General features: G+C 42.3%; 2 protein-coding genes across 7 annotated transcripts in view; one reads left to right on the forward strand and one right to left on the reverse strand.

The window, feature by feature from the left end:
• The window catches only part of ACSM5 (acyl-CoA synthetase medium chain family member 5), a 185,331-nt gene that overhangs the window by 49,693 nt on the left and 118,511 nt on the right, over positions 1-17,127 (reverse strand). The window lies entirely within an intron of this gene.
• Positions 1-17,127, forward strand: part of PDILT (protein disulfide isomerase like, testis expressed) — a 42,837-nt gene that overhangs the window by 22,053 nt on the left and 3,657 nt on the right. Inside the window, exons 4-9 of the mRNA XM_042921786.1 lie at positions 4,359-4,492; positions 5,330-5,467; positions 8,622-8,732; positions 8,814-8,939; positions 11,687-11,884; positions 14,948-15,068. Of these exons, the coding sequence (XP_042777720.1) occupies positions 4,359-4,492; positions 5,330-5,467; positions 8,622-8,732; positions 8,814-8,939; positions 11,687-11,884; positions 14,948-15,068 (828 nt within the window). The remainder of the gene's footprint in view (positions 1-4,358; positions 4,493-5,329; positions 5,468-8,621; positions 8,733-8,813; positions 8,940-11,686; positions 11,885-14,947; positions 15,069-17,127) is intronic.

Genomic DNA, 17,127 nt, shown 5'->3' on the forward strand with positions numbered 1-17,127 from the left:
TCCTAAAGGCCAGGTGAGGTCTGACTTCTTTTTGAGGCAATAAAGGTGACAATGTGGCGACTTCCAGACTGTCTGAGCCCCTTTTGCTAGAAGCCAGTGCCTGGGACCTCCTCTGCCATACAGAAAGCTGCATCACCACCTCCCCCAGGAAGTCTCCTTTGACTGCCCAGGTCAAGGTGCCTGCCCTCCTCTGGGCTCCCACAGCACCTGTGCTTCCTCCTTCAAGGCCTTTACTTCACAGAACTGTATTTGTACTTAGTTGTCTGGTGAGAGCACAGGGTCAGGAGCTGATCTCACTTCCTTTCCCGGGTCCTCTGAAGAGGCTGCCAGAACTGGCACACACCAGCTGGCTTTAAATCCTTACTACATGCCTGAAGATCAATCACTTCCTCTTGTCAAATTTTAATTTCCTCATCTGTAAAATGGGGATGGTGCAAGTATCTACATCCAGGGGTTGCTGGTTAGATGAAACAAGTTTATAAGGCACAAGCCCTGACACATATCTGAACCATTTACTGTGTTCCACCACTGTTCTGGCCCCCTTTTCAAATGTCACAGCCCAGTGTAGGGGCTGGGGAATCCGAGGCTTAGAGAAGTGGAACAACAACTTTCTCAACAATCCCCAGCTAATAAGCACTGCAGAAAACAAATGTTTTCTGTGAGGGGCCAGACAATCTCTTTCACAACTACTTAACTCTGCTGATGCAGTGGAAAAGCAGTTCCACATAAATAAATGGGTGTGGCTGTGTTCCAATAAAACTTTATTTATAAAGGCAACTGGCAGGTCAGATTTGGCCCATGGGCTGCGGTTGACCAACCCCTGCTGTGCATTGTGCTGCACTCTTAAGTAAATGGCAGATGTGGTCCTTATTATTATCAAACCATTAGTTTCCTGACCCTTGTGCAGTGCAGGGACACTTAGGTTCTTCATGAATAGTTTTTGAGTTTGAATGGGATGGAATTGCAATTGCCCCACTGCAGGCAGACTTGGAACAAGGAGCCAGCCCATATTTCTACTAGGTTTGCCCATCCCTCTTCTTCTTCAGTATTACCCCCAACCAGGGAAAGAGGCAGTGGGATACTGGGAGGGAACCAGGGCCTAGACTTAGGACAAACACTAGTTATGAGAATTGAGCCAGCCTTTCAATTCCTCATTTCCTAAATAGGATGAATACTGTCAGTTCTGCCAACTTGACAGGGCTTCCCTGAGCTAAGACGGGCAACAGAGCTCTGCTAGTCTCCTGCCCCAACTTTTATGAAAACTTCCCCATGTGGGGGTTAGTCCTTATTGGGTCAAAGCTATAGTTCTGGTTCTCTTCTAGTCTCCCAAGGATTAATGGTGGGAGACTTGGCCATGGCCTCCTCACTGGAGGGAGGGAAACTCAGGTTGGCTTCAGGGCCTCAGTTAATGATGCATTCATAGCTTGTGCTTGGAAATATGCAGTGGAACGACAGCCCCAGTCAATCATTAACATAACATTCACACCTCAGTTGTTACCATGTCCTCTGGCTCAGAGTCAAGAGTCAGGGGAGACACATGGCCAGTGGGGCAGTGACTGATCTGCAGACACTCAGGAACAAACTATTTATCAAGTTAAGAGCTACCTCAGTCCCATGGGATCCAGAGGGGCAAAGAGAACTCAGACATCCCAGAGAAGATGATCTGAGATCAAATTCCTTTAAGCTAGCTTATCTTATAATTCATTCACCTCATTCATCCATTCTGTAATTATTTCTTGAGCACCTAGTATGAGCCAGATGGTTACAGGAGCTAGCGAGCAAGCTAGACAAAAATTGTAGTTTCAGAAAAAGGTAGACTGAATGAAGAAAATGTAATAGATCATAAAATAGAAAATGATATGATGGGGAGGAGGGTGGCGGTAAGAAAAGTCCAAATCTAGGACTAATAAGCCAGAGGAGATGCCCTGATTGCTGAGGAAAAGGCAGCACAGGTGGAGGGACTGGTGGGTGCCAAGGCCCAATGTGCCGGGGGAAGAGGGCATGGCTGCCGTACAGACAGCAGGAGACAGTGGCACATGAGATCAGCACTATGGTTCTGATGACCTGAAATTCAAATGGACTCGGAGGGCTTTTTGTTCACTTTTTTTGGTATTTTCGGGACTTTGAAACCAGTTCCTTTCAGAGCACTTACAACATTTTTTTTTTTCAGACAAATGCCTGTAAGAGAAACTATTTCCATAATTTGTGCCTGCTTCTTTCTGAAAGATGGCTTAGAACATAGAATAGTCTACATGAATGTGAAAATAGAAACTCAGCCTTGGGGCTGAATCCAGGAGGAGAGGGGGACTGCCACAGGGTGGAGTGCCGTGGTCTGAGGCTGGCATGAAGCCTCCCCCCTCTCTCTCTCTGTCCCTTGAGGCCAGCACATCGTCCGTCGTTCTATGAACTTCTACAGGCCTGACTCATTGTGGCTTTTAAAATGGCCTAATTGGTATCTACTAAAGCTGAACGCAGCATCCCCTATGACCAGAAATTCTACTCCTGGGCATGTACCCAACAGAAGTGCATACAACGTGCCCCCAGAGACATGCATGAAAATTAATTAACAGCCCCAAATTTGGAAACAACCCAAATGCTTACCAACAGAGGATGGATAAATTATAGAATATTCACAAAACACAATGCTACACAGCCCGTGCAACAGCCCATGAATCTCACAAATGTAACAAAGCCAGACCCCAAAACACACACTGTGATTCCATTTATACGAAGTTCAAGAGCAGGCAGACTAATGCATGCTGTTGGAAGTTAGAATGGTGGTTACCCTTAGGTAGGGGTGTGTCAGGGGCTAGGAGAGGGCCCAGTGGGGACTTGTGAGAGCCTGGCAATGATCTATCTCTTGATCTGGGTAGTACGCAGGTGTGTTCATTCTGCAAAAATTCCTAAGACTATACATTATAATTTGTACACCTTTCTGTATGCAAATATACTCCACTGTAAGTTTTTTAACCTTATATTGTTTATATTTATATAAACATATATATTTATATGTAAGCAAAGATGCTGAAAATAGAGTCCTTTCCAGTCGATTTACCACCTGACATGCATTCATCAAGCTGCATGCAGCAATTTGTCCTGCACAGACTGCTTGCTCTGCCTGGAAGCCTTTCCCTCTCCTTCCTTATCCAATTTCCTTCTTATTGTTGCCTTCTTATTGACTCATTTGCATCCTTCAGTTTTCAGCTCATAAGTGATTTCCTCCAGGAAACCTTCCTTGAATACACAGTCTAGGTCATGTATCTTTGCTACAGGCTCATAGAACTTTGCTTTTGAATACCTACTTTGAGTGTGATTATATGCTTGTTTGTGTAATTATTTGACAATTGTCCTAGTCAACAGAACGAGAGCTGCAAAACAGTGTGATTGCGTTTGTTTCTGCTCACCATTATATCCCCAGGACCAAGCACAGCACTCAATAACATAATAGGTACTCAGCACATATCTGTCAAATGAACGAATGAGTGAAGGAATGAATGCTGAGTGAAGGAATATGGGCCTATAGATGTAGTCCAAAGCTACTTAAAACAAACACTGCTTTATCTCATAAACTCAATTTAAATGCTTCATTTTATTCTATAGTAATCTTTGATAGAAAATAGTATTTTATGGTATCTACCATCATGTGGAATTGATGATTCTAGCAAACATATGTCTATAGCTTCATGCACATTTTGGCACACTATTAAGTCTCCCCAGACATGGTATATGTGTCCCAATTTTAGAAGCTAAGATTTTGCTGTGCTTAGCACCTCCCATATGATAGCTGAGAAATGGAAGTCATGACCTATGACCTTCATGAGAAGATCTCAATGAGAAGTTGGAGGCATAGGCAATAATGGAATTTTCCCAAAGTCACAAAGCTAGCTGCTATTTTTATTTACATTTCATTCATTTATTTTTTTTTAAATAAATCTATCTTCCTGTCACTTTGGAAGGTAGGTAAGAAAAGAAGAGAAGGCATGCTTCCTCTTGGGTTTGATTCCCAGGTGCACTAGTAGAATGGCCATTGGAAAGTCAAACCTCAGTTTTCTCTTCTGCAAAATGGGGAGGGTAAGAGTATCTATCCCATATGGTAGTGTTGTTTTGGGGATATAATATATGCAAATTGCTCAGCAGAGTGCCTTGTTCTTGGTAAGTGCTCAATGAAGTTTAGCTGCTGCTGTTAATGTTCATGCCTTGGTACTGGGGTGGGAAGGAGTAGAAGGACTGACCTTGGCCTTTAATGTGTGGGAGTCCAAGACTGAGATGCTTCTGCTCATTAAACTTGGAAAAAACAAGTCTTGCTCCAGTTTAAGAGGAAACTGCTATGAGATCCACTTAACTGTCTCTGTTTCCAGGAGTGGTTGAATCTACTGCCTTGGTCGTTTGGTTGAGAAGACAAATTAGCCAAAAAGCATTTTTGTTCAATAACACCCAGCAGGTGTTAGATTTTGTGAAATCCAGGCCCTTGGTCATCATTGGCTTCTTCCAGGTACTGGGGTCAAGAGGTGGGAGGTGACTTTTCAACTGGTAAGGATCCTGTGTCTGGGAAGGGGGGGTGAGGAGAGGTCTTCCACTTGGGTTAATCCCATGCCCATTCTTCCTTTTCCAACAAGCTGTTTTTCCAGGGTTAAAATGAAGAAGGAAAGAATGGAAGGTGAAGTGGTAGGAGATGCTAACCAGAAAGGTGGACAGGAATGCAGAGAGAGGAGAGGAGACTGACATTTATTAAATTGGTTTTGATAGTATAACTGATCTTTTGGAGGCCCATTTAGAACATCACTGAATAATAAATAATTTGCAAATTGTTTTTCCTTGTGCAAAATGAGTTTCTTATATGTCTCTACTCATGTCCTGTAACTCTGATGATTCTTTCCTTCCCCCAGTAGAAGTCAGAACTTTGGCATTATATTTTTACATAGGAAGAGTATGTGCCTCTTTCTGTCTCATTTCACTTTTCAGCCCCAAGTTTCTCATATTTGGTGATCCATGCGGCCAGATCAGTCGCCTCTTCTGAAAGCGATTAAGGAATAAATGTTTAAGTCTAAACCTGTGTGTTTAGAACAACCTTATTATAAATAATTGGAAAAAATCAAGTTTATCAATTCTCTTCATTAATCTCTGTGGAGTTGTCTATTTTGGGCTTAGTCATAGCCATATAAGTATTCTGAGTATGAAACATCCATGAAAAGGGATTTAGGGGACCCAGGAAAACCCCAGAACTTGGAAAGGTGAGGAGACAAATTGGTCACCATTTCCACCTTGACCTTAAATAAGCCAGGTATTTTGCTTTCTACCAAAGCCTTACCCAACATCCTTCCCCAAACAGGATTTAGAGGAAGAAGTAGCAGAGTTGTTCTATGATGTGATCAAAGACTTCCCAGAGCTAACATTTGGAGTGATATCAATTAGCAATGCCATTGGGCGTTTCCACGTCACCCTTGACAGTCTTCTGGTGTTCAAAAAGGTAAGATTTTGATTCTATTGCTAGTGAAGTGTCTCCAGTTCAAAATAGTGTACAATGCATGTATCTATAGGCTTTGGGCACAAATTCTAGTTCTGCCACTTGTGAACTAAGTGGCATTGGACTAGGCAGCTGCTGTGAGATCACACAGTTTCCTGGAGTTTCTCTGGCCTTTCTAGACATTTTATTTATTTTTGTTTTAATTTTTTTTTTAACGTTTATTTATTTTTGAGACAGGAAGAGACACAGCATGAACAGGGGAGGGTCAGAAAAAGGGAGACACAGAATATGAAGCAGGCTCCAGGCTCTGAGCTGTCAGCACAGAGCCCGTCGCAGGGCTAGAACTCACGGACCGCAAGATCATGACCTGAGCCGAAGTCGGCCGCCTAACCGACTGAGCCACCCAGGCGCCCCTAGACATTTTCTATTTTAAGCTCCTCCTCCTCTTCTTGATCAGTAAATGCCATTCATTAAGGCTCAGTCCTCTACCTTGTGTTTTCTTCTGGTCCATCCTCTCCCACCCACCCTCCAACAGCAAATATTGTTCATACAATCATGACTTACAAATCTCCATCTCCACCCAGACTTCTCTATCTCCAGACTTTCATATCCATCACCAACTGTCTCAATATGACCAAGCCTAACACAATCTCCCCTCCAAATCCTCTTACAGTGTTTTCTCCCCTCTCAATGAATGGTGTCACCATTTCTCCCATATGAGCAAAGTCAGAATACCCAGGCATTATTCTAAAACCTCCCTCTCCTCCACCCTTCACAACCAGTCCATCACTCCAATCCTATTTATTTTAAGTCTAAAATATCCCTTGAATCTATCTATTTAGCTATATTACTACTATCCTAAGTCAAGTGACCATGATCTCCTATACCCTAATACAACATCTACCCAACTGGTCTACCACAATCTCTCTTGTACTGTAAAGAACAATCTTTCCAAAACTCCCACTGATGGCCACCTGCCTCCTTCCCACTGGAAAGCCTTTTAATGACTTCCTATTATTCTTGGGATAAAGACTCAAGTCTCCAATAAGACCTACATGGCCTTTCACAGCCTAGCCTCTATTACACATCTTCCCCTTCTTCCTCTCTAGGATCTAGATCTGAGCTGCCCAATAGGCAGCTACTTGTCACATATGACTGTTTACATTAAAATTAGTTAAATTAACATTCTAGTTCCCCAAACTAGCTACATGTGGATAGTGGCTACTGTATTGGACAGCATAGATATACAGAGCATTTCCATCATCACAGAACGTTCTATTGAACAGTGTTACTCTAAACACTGTAGTCTGGTTCCTGAAACATGCCTTACTCCCTCCCCACACAAAGCCAAATCCTTACAGTAATCATGTTATTTATAGATAAGGCTCAGAGTGGTTAGTTTACTTGCCCAAGGCCACATAGGAGGTGGGTGAAGTGATACCCAGATCTGCTTAAGACTGTGAGTCACTACATTTTTACTTGGGCTCTTGGAAGTCATTAAAAAGTGTTCAGTCAGAGAATAAAATAACCTGATTTATGTATCTGAATGGGACAACATAGAGTCTAAAAATAGATCCAAATACATATGGAAATCTAGTATATAATAAAGGTGATATTTTAGATCAGTAGGGAAAATATGTTATTCAATGATTAGTGTTGAGAGAATTGGGTAGCCATTTAGAAAAAAAAAAAAAATAAAGCTAAATCTATATATTCTCCTTCCACCAAATTAAGTTCCAGATTGATTTCTTATTGATTTAAAAATATAACGATGAAACCATAGAAACACTAGAAGATGTCATGGAGGATTTTGTTTCTAAACTTGTAGTGGGAAAGCCCTTTTATGAAGCATTGACAGAAACCCCAAAATCTATGAAAAGAAATACTGATAAACTTGGACCACATAAAAAAATTATTGACAGTTCCACAGAACAAACCTCATCACAATATCAAAAGCCAAAGAGCAAATTTGAAAAATTCAGTTAGGACAAAGTTGGTCTATTTTTATGGTTAAGAGCATGAGTTCTAGAGTCAGACAGCCTGGGGTGGAATCTTGGCTCTACCTCTCACTAGCTTAGCAACCCTGGGCAAGTCACTTCATTTTTCTGTACCTTGATTTCCTCAACTGTACAATGGAAGAAATAATGATTCACAGCTCAGTGAGATGTTATGAGGATTAAAACAGTTCTTGAATATGGCATATTTAGAACTGTGTGACCGGTACAATATGATCTCTTGATAAGTCTGATTAGTATTATCAGACTATTACTACGACCAGAATAGGGTTTTGGTTCTGTCCAAAGGACAACAGGGGCTGTGCAGTATTTGAGCAAGAGAATGACATAAGTGCTTTTTAACCGCATCACTCTGGCTGAAGGTAGGGAATGGGTTGGAGGGAAACAAGGGGAGAAATTGGAAGACCATTAGAAGGCTTTTGCAGGAGTCCAGGGAAGGGATTTGGACTAGAGCGTAGGATTGGTGGATGCAAAGAGAAGGAGATGGAGTAGAAAGAAACCAATGAAGAGAGCCATCTCTTTGTTCTCCTTCCCCTGCAGACTTTGATCGTGGGCTACAGGGAATTATTTCCTTCTCTATGTTAATTGCAGTCCTTCTGAGAAGCAGTCATCAAACAGGATTAGATATGCAAAAGATTGGGGAAAATGCCTATGAAAGGGAACAAAGGGAGCTGATGTGGGGTGAGGGGCAGGGAGAACTCATCAGGCCAGGATGTAGGTCTGACCCTTTGGAAATAAAGAAGGTCCTTGACTGCAGTTCTAAGAAAGTTGGCCAAAGTTGCCTACCAGAGAAGTCCTGCATCTCCCAGAAATGAGCTTGCCTTAGTATCCCTGAAACAGTGCGTCGGTTAGGAGCAGTGTGTAAGATACTGCTCAGCATCAGTACAACTATGTGGATGGATTTCAAAGCACAGCAGCTGGTTACACCCCCTGCTTTGTAGATTGGAGATTTTCACAGCTGCCACAGACCCATGTTTCACCCACAGGCTGGCCATTCCTATTTATGAAGTAAAGATTATGGATTACACTTGTCATGATGGTATTCTCCTTTTGTCCAAGGGGAAAATTTTGCTATTTATATTTATTAAGTGTCTATATTACGGAAGCTACTGCCCTCTAATGTTTTTCTCCTTTTGTCCAAGGGAAAAATTGTGAACCGTGAGGAGCTTATTAATGACAGTACCAACAAACAGGTCCTCAATCAAGTCATAAAGCAGCACCTTACAGATTTTGTTATTGAATACAACACCGAGGTCAGTGAGCCAAAAGGTCCCTGGGAGAAGGGCAGCTGGGGCAGCTTGTGCCTGGATGACCTATTTCCCTGGTAATTTCAGAGTAAGGATCTGATTTATGAATTGCACATCCTGAATCACATGCTGCTCTTCGCCTCTAAAAGATCCGAGTCATTTGGTATGATAATGCAGCATTACAAGTTGGCATCGAAGGAATTTACAAACAAGGTTTGTGGAAAGTGGTATTGCCCTTGTTGAATGGGGATCCAGAACCTGTAGACCCTAATGCTATTTGCCTGCCAGGCTGGTTATAAATTAAGCCAGGGAGAACTTGCATATTCATTTCCATACCAGCTTCCTTATTTGTATATTGATACTACATATTATTTACTACTTAATTTTAAACCAGCCTCCTCCCTTCTTCCTGTCCAGTGTCTCTTCCTTTCTTGCTATACCTATGCTTCTTCTTCCCTCATCTTTTTGAGAAGTCTACCATGGGAATGTGAGGTTTGGCTGCTTTTTGATGGACGCTCCAGCAAGGGTGAGTGGTTGCACTGTGGGTGGTTTTTGGCCTGCAGGTGAGGAGGAGGAGAGACCACCCCTGCCTGAGCTCAGGGAATAGGAACAGCCTGAAGGTGTGAAGCAGAAAGGTTTAAACTTTACACAACTTTTCTTCCTCTTACAAGGGATTTTTTTCACTGAGTTTCTAAGCCTCTCAGTTTCAATCACCTCATGTAAAATGGAGAACTGTGTGTAAGAATTAGAAGCATCATATGTAGAGCAATGAGCAATGTACAGTGAACACTGCTATCATCATTGCTATCATCATCATTAGAAACAAATCTGTTTTTCTTAAGACCTATACCTGTATTTATGTAGTTACCACCACCTGTACTATGGAGGCAATTAGTTTCTTTTTTTCTCTTTATTTTTTTATAAGAAGTATGGTAATGGCAGGCTTTTTTTCCTTTTCAAGAAAATTACTCTAAAATTCAAGTGAAACAATTAAAAAGCTTAAACCCCAAAATAAATACAAGTAAAGCCACTAGGGCATGAACATATTTAATGTTTGTGCTACATCCCACCATATTCTCCAGGAAGTTTGTTCCAATTACAGAAATATCTCTGGTTAATATTTTTCCTGGTTTATTCAATTTTAAAATATAGATTTTTGATGTAATTCAGTTGATCACAGTCTGATTGCTTCCCTCTATTTCTCTTATGTTATGATAGTCAGTACTTAGCCATATTTCTTCCAGATTATTTTTTTAAATTTAGCTCTTTAATCTGGGTGGAGTTTATTTTGGCATATATTGTTAGACAGGGTTCTTTTTTCTTTTTTAATGTTTATTTATTTTTGAGAAAGACAGACAGGTAGAGTGCATGAGCAGGGGAGGGGGAGAGAGAGAGAGGGAGAGAGAAAATCCCAAGCAGGCTCTATGCTGTCAGCTCAGAGACCCACCTGGGGTTCCATCTCACTGTGAGTTCATAACCTGAGCCGAAATCAAGAATTAGATGCTTAACCAGTTGACTGAGTCACCCAGGTGCCCCTGAGATAAGGTTCTAAATGCCCTTTACCCCAACTATCTAGGTTCCTGAATGCCATTTATTGATTGTGATCCATTTTAGAGCCAAAGACAATGGATGAATACTATTCAGACAGGTCATACCCCCATATCTTATCCTGTTCACATCTAGCCAATATTTGTTGAAAGTATACAAGGATGTTTCTAATACGTTGCTCTGTTTTCACAGTCTCCCCAGCACCCGGAAGAATGTCAGGCACATAACAGGGCCCTTAATATTTTGATAGATGAATGACCTGAGGGTATCAGTGTTTGCTGTGGCCTCTAAGTGGCCTCCCCATTTCCAATCTTACTGCTTCTCTGCAACAAGAGTAATTTTTCACAAATTATTGTAGCACTCTCTGGCTTATTATTCTTCAGTGGCCCTCTATCTTATTCAGCTAAAACTCAACCTCGTTATTAGAGCTCTGATCTCATCTCTGACATGTCTCTAACCTTGTCCCCCGTGACTCTGTCCTTCATGATGCTGAAGCCACACTGGCCTTTCCTTTCTATTCAAGAACACTTTATGTTCCCTGACCCCAGGCTTTTGCGTTAACAATTTCCACTGCCTGGTTCAGTGTTGTCCTGACTTGTTAACTCATTACCCATGTCCCTGCTAAGATGTCACCTCCTCAGATACTCCTCCTGACCTTCCTACCTAACACTGAGCTCTGACCTGACTTCACCTATGTGGTCATGCTCTATCACAGTGCCCTTTTTACTGTCTAATTGGCACTCATTGCTATATGAATTTATTAATTTATTCACTCCTTTGTTGTCTGTTTTTTCCACTAGAACATAAACTCCATGAGGGCAGATCTTATGTCCCCAATAGGTAGCAAAATGCCTAGTAGGCACTCCACTAATATTTGTTCAATGATGAGTAAATGAAGTCATGAATTCCCTTGACAGAAGAATAATTTAGAACAAAAAAAGCTGACATATGAGCATTTTCTACCTCCCAGTTATTGAACTAAGCCATTGTCCTGTTTAATTCTCTCAACAACCCTATAAGGTGGGTACTCTTATAATCTCTACAGATAAGGAAGGAAATAGAAGCACAGAGAGGGTCAGTTATGGTTTTGCCCAAGGACCTGGATGAAAGTCCAGGACCTCCTGACTTCCTGTGGTTGTGTGGATGGTACCCTGCACAAGGATGGTGAAACCAGGCAGACGGACAACATCGGCCTGTGCCCTGGGGCACAGGGCTGCCCTGCCTGATGGAAAGGGGCCCTGTTCTATCTTTCAGAGGCACTCCATAGACCCTGCTATTTGCATTCCGTTAGTGATCTCCCATGGCTTCTGGAGTTTCTTTCCCTCAGTAAGGGATTCCTTAGCCAGTTTTAATCTTTAACCTTCTCATGGCCTCCAATCCTAGAGGGACACAGGTTTTATTTGATTTGGCAGATCCTTTTCATCATTGTGGATGCAGATGAACCCAGAAATGGACATATATTCAAATACTTCAGGATTACAGAGGTTAATATCCCATGTGTCCAAATCCTAAACTTAAGCTCTGATGCGAGGTACAAAATGCCTTCTGAGGAGATAACCTACGAAAATCTCAAGAAATTTGGCCGCAGCTTTCTGAATAGAAGTGCCAAGGTAAGTTTGTTGTTGGACAAACTTTACCCTGAACCTCAAAATTTCATAATTTTGATGGCTTTGGTCATCTGAACAGGGAGGCAGAATAAAGGTCAATCTCATGGTTCAAAATGGGGAAATACCCTTATCTCTCCACCTCCAATCTTTTCAACTTTTGACTTGTCCTGACACTATGATTCCACCATTAATTCTTTATTCTGAAAGGCATTTCCTTTGCATATACTCTCAACTGAAATGCAGGAGTTCCCAGGGCCAACATCCTATGAAAGGAGACACTTTTCCTCCTTTTGGACTCTCCTGTGAAAGATTTAAGGATAGATGGATTTTGGGGGAAAGGGGGGTGGGGATGTATTAAACCATCAGGATTTAGCCCTAAAGGTTTTAGGGACCTCTTGTCTGGGAGGTTAAAAATGAGCCTGTTTTGCTATAAAAGGAAGGAGAAGGTGCAGAAGGATCATACATAACACAACATCTCCTGCTGTTTATGTAGCACTTGTGAAGTCCTTCAGCCACCCTGCTGCATTAGGTGACCATATTTTTTATTTACCAAATGGAAACACTTTTGAGAATAATGCGGGTTGGGGGCATGCAATCTTTAAAATATTCTGAAACAGAATAAATTGGAACTTTCCAGGCAAACCAGAATATTTGGTCCCTTTCCCTCTGAGGGTTCCCATTACCTTCTGTCCATTCCCACACAGACACTCCTTCTCAAGTGAAAGCTGTTTTTTTTTTCTCCTATGCACATCATCATCACAGGCCAAGTAGTGAGGCTGGTGTCCTCCATGACATTTCCTCCTACCTTCAAAATGCCAGACCTCATGCATTTGGACTTTTAGATCACCTGCTCCTACCTTCCATTGCTGTCCTCTGATCATGTCCCTTTCACTCTCTGAGGACTTAAGCTCATTGCAGACTTGCTTTCCATCCCTTCTCTGCCATCACCTCCAGAAATGTCAGTATGCAAAACCCTGGTCTCTCTCTTCTCTAATTATTGTTTGCCATTCCAGCCACCTGCTCTTGTGGCCACACTTTAGAGATGGCAGCCCCTCTGAAAACCTGATTTCAAGCTTCCCATCCCTTTAGTTCCTTTTTCTAGTATCCATACTGTTGTAAATCCTTACCCTTCTCATGGCTTCCAGTCTCCTGATCCCATGTCACAATCTCTCTACTGCCTTCATGAACTTGGATTCCATAGTTCATCGCTCTGGTGATGATTCCCTTAATTCCTTTATCCCTTTATTTCTTTATCTATCTTCAACTTCTTTATACCCTGTAGAATTTACAAGGCAAAATCACAACCCTGGTTGAACCCACTTCATGTCCCTACTGCTTCCAGGCCAATGCTAGAGAAAAAGAACACCACCCTGAGGCAGGCTGGTTTCACTGAATCACAAACCTCCCATGGGCTCTTTGAAATGTCTTGACATATCTATAGAAATTTCTCTTAGTGTGTTCATTCTCTTCATCTCTGAGTCTCTTTGTCCTCATATCCCCTTCCTTCTTCCAGTTTCAGCTGAGCACGAGACCATGTATCATTAAGACAAGGGCCCCTCATTTTCTGTCAACATATCTACAAACCTACCTGCAGCACTACCCATTCTCTCTCTCTTCCCTCCAGTTGAACCTCAGGAGGTGTCTGTCTCCTTGTCAAGGGCCAATACATCCACCAAACTCTTGCAATAGAGATGAGCATGCTTCACATGAAGTATGAGATGTCACATGCCTGGTCTGGCCCATTTCTAATTTCCATCTTTTTCACCATTTCCCACCTCCCATGTCCAGCCCCCACCCTCTTTATGCTTCCTCAGAAAGAATCTTCAAGTCCCTTCCAGAGGCTGGGGTCGGGACGAGGGAAGTATTGTAGGAGCTGGCAAACTGGGTAAAGGCCAGACAGCTATGCATATTAAGGACTTGGTGTCCTGAGAGCAATAGAAAGGAAAATTTGCATGGTGAAAATAAAACCCCACTGGTAGAATAAAAGTGTGAAGAAGATTAGGAGATGCAGAAAGAACTCTGTGGGGCTATTGCAGTGATCTAGGTGAGAGATGAAGGCTACCTTGGTTGGGGAGCAGCAGTGCAGATGGAGAGAAGGGTGTGGATTCAAGAAACTGCAGGAAGCAATGGTTGTAGAGAAAAATACATGTTGTGAGATTTATACCACTTCCTTCAAAAAGAAGCAGAGCTAGGTTCATTCTTTCATGCATTCTCTCACAGAATATTTACTGAGGTCCTATGATGTATCAGGCTGTGCATACTCAGTGATGAAGACAGAAAAATACCTTGTGACATTCTGTCTAGTGTAGTAGAGACACATGAATCAAATAACCAGAAAAGAAAATAATGAGAAAAATAAGATATAAATGATAAACTTGAATAAGTGATACAAGGAAAAATATCAAATGTTATGAAAACTTATGGTAGCAGGATCTGACCTAGTTTGGGGAGAGTGAGGGAAGCCCTCCCTAGAGATCATTCTGAAGGGTAAATCTGAGTTAACTGGATAAAGAAAGAAGAGCAAGAATGGGGAGTGGGGAAGGCCCTCCAGACACAGGAATGGCAACAACAAAGGCCTGAGGTGGAAGAAAGCTAGCTAGCCCTTTGGTTAAACAGAAGACCAGTATGGTTGAAGAAAGCAAAGAAAGAATGGTAATGAGCTTGGTGAGGCTAATGGGAGCCAAAGGGTGATAAAGGTTTAACAGGTCATGTAAATAATCTTGGTTTTGATTCAGGAAGTAATTGGGAACAGATAAACTTTAGGGGGGAGGTCAGGACAAACTAGTTAAGATGTTAAAGACATGAACCCAACTCTCATCTGAGAACCTCACAAATTACATATTTGGAAGGCTAGAATTCATTTCAGCTTGAAGCCCTACCTCTTCCTTAGCCCTCTGATCTCAACTGGCCCTGAACAATCCAGGCTGAACATGAGCATTTCAAACTCTTTCCCAAGGCTCTTGTTAAGAACAAGAGAAAACTTCCCATTGTTTCCCATTGGGGCAGGGAGCCCCAACTGCCAACCCCTTTCTGGCGACTGTCAGATCTCTCAAATTTGCTTCCTAGAAACATCAATCCAGTGAAGAGATTCCAAAATATTGGGACCAGAGGCCAGTTAAGCAACTCGTTGGGAAGAACTTCAATGTGGTGGTCTTTGACAAGGAAAGGGATGTATTTGTGATGTTCTGTAAGTATCTCTGCAGAGGCCATAGAAAGCAGTGGCCCAGACATTACTTTTCAAGAGTTGCTCCTGAATTCTTGGGCCCCCAAAACTCAAAAATCTAGCAAAACACTATGTGAAGGATGGTTTTCTAACATCCAAAGAGTCTGGATTAAGATGCTATCACCCACAGTGCAACTCTTCCTGAAAATCTAATTCTTGGAACATGTGGAATACTGTCCATATAATTCAGGCCTATGGCTTTTACAACAATAATAATGTTAATGGATAACACTGATTCAATGCTATGGTATACCAGGCCTTCTGCTGAGCCATTCTATACTTTATCTCATTTAATCCTCACGACACACTTTTGAAAGTAGCTACTACTATTGCTCTCACTTTGCATATGACTAAACAGAGTCTCAGGTGGATGAAGAAACTTTTCCAAAGTCAGGCAGTGACTAAGTACTGAGAATAGGGATTGGAGCCTAGGCAGCCTGACCTCAGTGCCTTGGCTGGTAACTGCTGTACAGAAGAGCAGTTCTGACTTTAAGTAACTTATCAAATGGCCTGTATTTAACCTACCTGAGTTGGTGTGGCCAAACTGGAGACTCAAATCCTGTAGGAAGAGAGCTTAGCAGTGTGTGGCATATTGCAAGCACTTGATAAATAACAGCTATTATCGCTGCTATTATTGTTGTTGTAATTATTTCCAGTGCTTGCCTAAGGACTATTGCCCTTTCTCTACTCTTTCTGATTTGCATGTGAGAGTCCAAACTGGGGACTTCACTCCTACTCTGAGATACAGAGAAGGGTGATAATGAAGTTATTTCAGACATCTCTCTTATTTACTATTTACTGAGAACTTACAATGAGCCCGACATGAGTTGGCTGTTCACACACCTGCTCTTTTTTCCTCCTCAAAACAAGCCTCTTAGGAAGGTCCAGTGGATTTCTCCATGATACAGATCAGGGAACTTAGTCTCAGGAAGATTAATTACCTTACCCCAGGTCACACAGTAAATTCATTGCAAGGCAAAAAATTCAAATCAAGCTCTGGTGCCATTACTTCCTGAGGGCTGGAATGCAATGTGCAGACCTTTAAAAATCTCACTGAAATGGACTCTCATCCACAGGGTGAGGTGTTTAAGGTCTGTGTGGTTGAATCACCATGATCTGTTCCCTTTACGTGAGAGGGTGGGCGGCTTTTCTATACTTACCTGACACTGGAGTTATGAGAATGCTCATTTGGCTCTGGTAAAAGGCAAGAGCAGCCTCATTTTCTTGGAAGCAGGCCTCTCAGATTGGCCCCCTGGGACTGTGACCATTATGCCCCCTCCTGTTCCAACCCAGGGCCCATTGGGCTCCAGGGGAGCTGCAGGGAGAGCAGATGGTCATGGAGGCACTTGGTTTGTAAATGGAGGGATGATCATCCAAATGTAGAGTGTCAGGGCCCTGAAAGCCACCCCTCCCACAGAGCCAGAAACTTTAATGCGACCACAAAGAGCAGGGAAGGTTCAGTTTCTTTCCATGCTGGAGCTGGTCCATGATTCTCTCCAGAGGGCTAGGTGCCTGGGCCAGACTCAAAGCTTAAAGGAACTGTCCCTAAGGAAGTCCCCTTTCCAGGGGTCATTGTACTTGTTACAACTTCCTGTTCAACCTCTTAGGTACATTCTCTACCACGGGACTAAAAGGCAGTGTACTATAATAGTCACAAGTCAAAGAAGCCTGACTTCAAATCCCACTCTCTGCTTAATTACCTGGGTGACCTTGGACTGTGAGCTTAACTTCTGTTGGAAAACTCTTGTGCTCTCACTCTCTCTCTCTCTCTCATATTCACACACACACACACACACACACACACACACACACACACATGATTTCTGGTAGAACATGAGGAATCATCTGGCATAAATATTTTTCTTATTTTTTTTTTCTCTTCAACTGGAGTGGAAAGCTATGCCAAAGGAGAAACAAAGAATAGAAGAAAATGTCCCAGCATGCTTAAAGTGTTAGTGTCTGGGTGGAAGGGGACTATATCAGTTTTTTTCTAATTTATTTAATAATGACCAGGTGCTGTGAT

This window comes from Panthera leo, chromosome E3 (assembly GCF_018350215.1).
Source record: "Panthera leo isolate Ple1 chromosome E3, P.leo_Ple1_pat1.1, whole genome shotgun sequence".
Lineage (NCBI taxonomy): Eukaryota > Metazoa > Chordata > Mammalia > Carnivora > Felidae > Panthera > Panthera leo.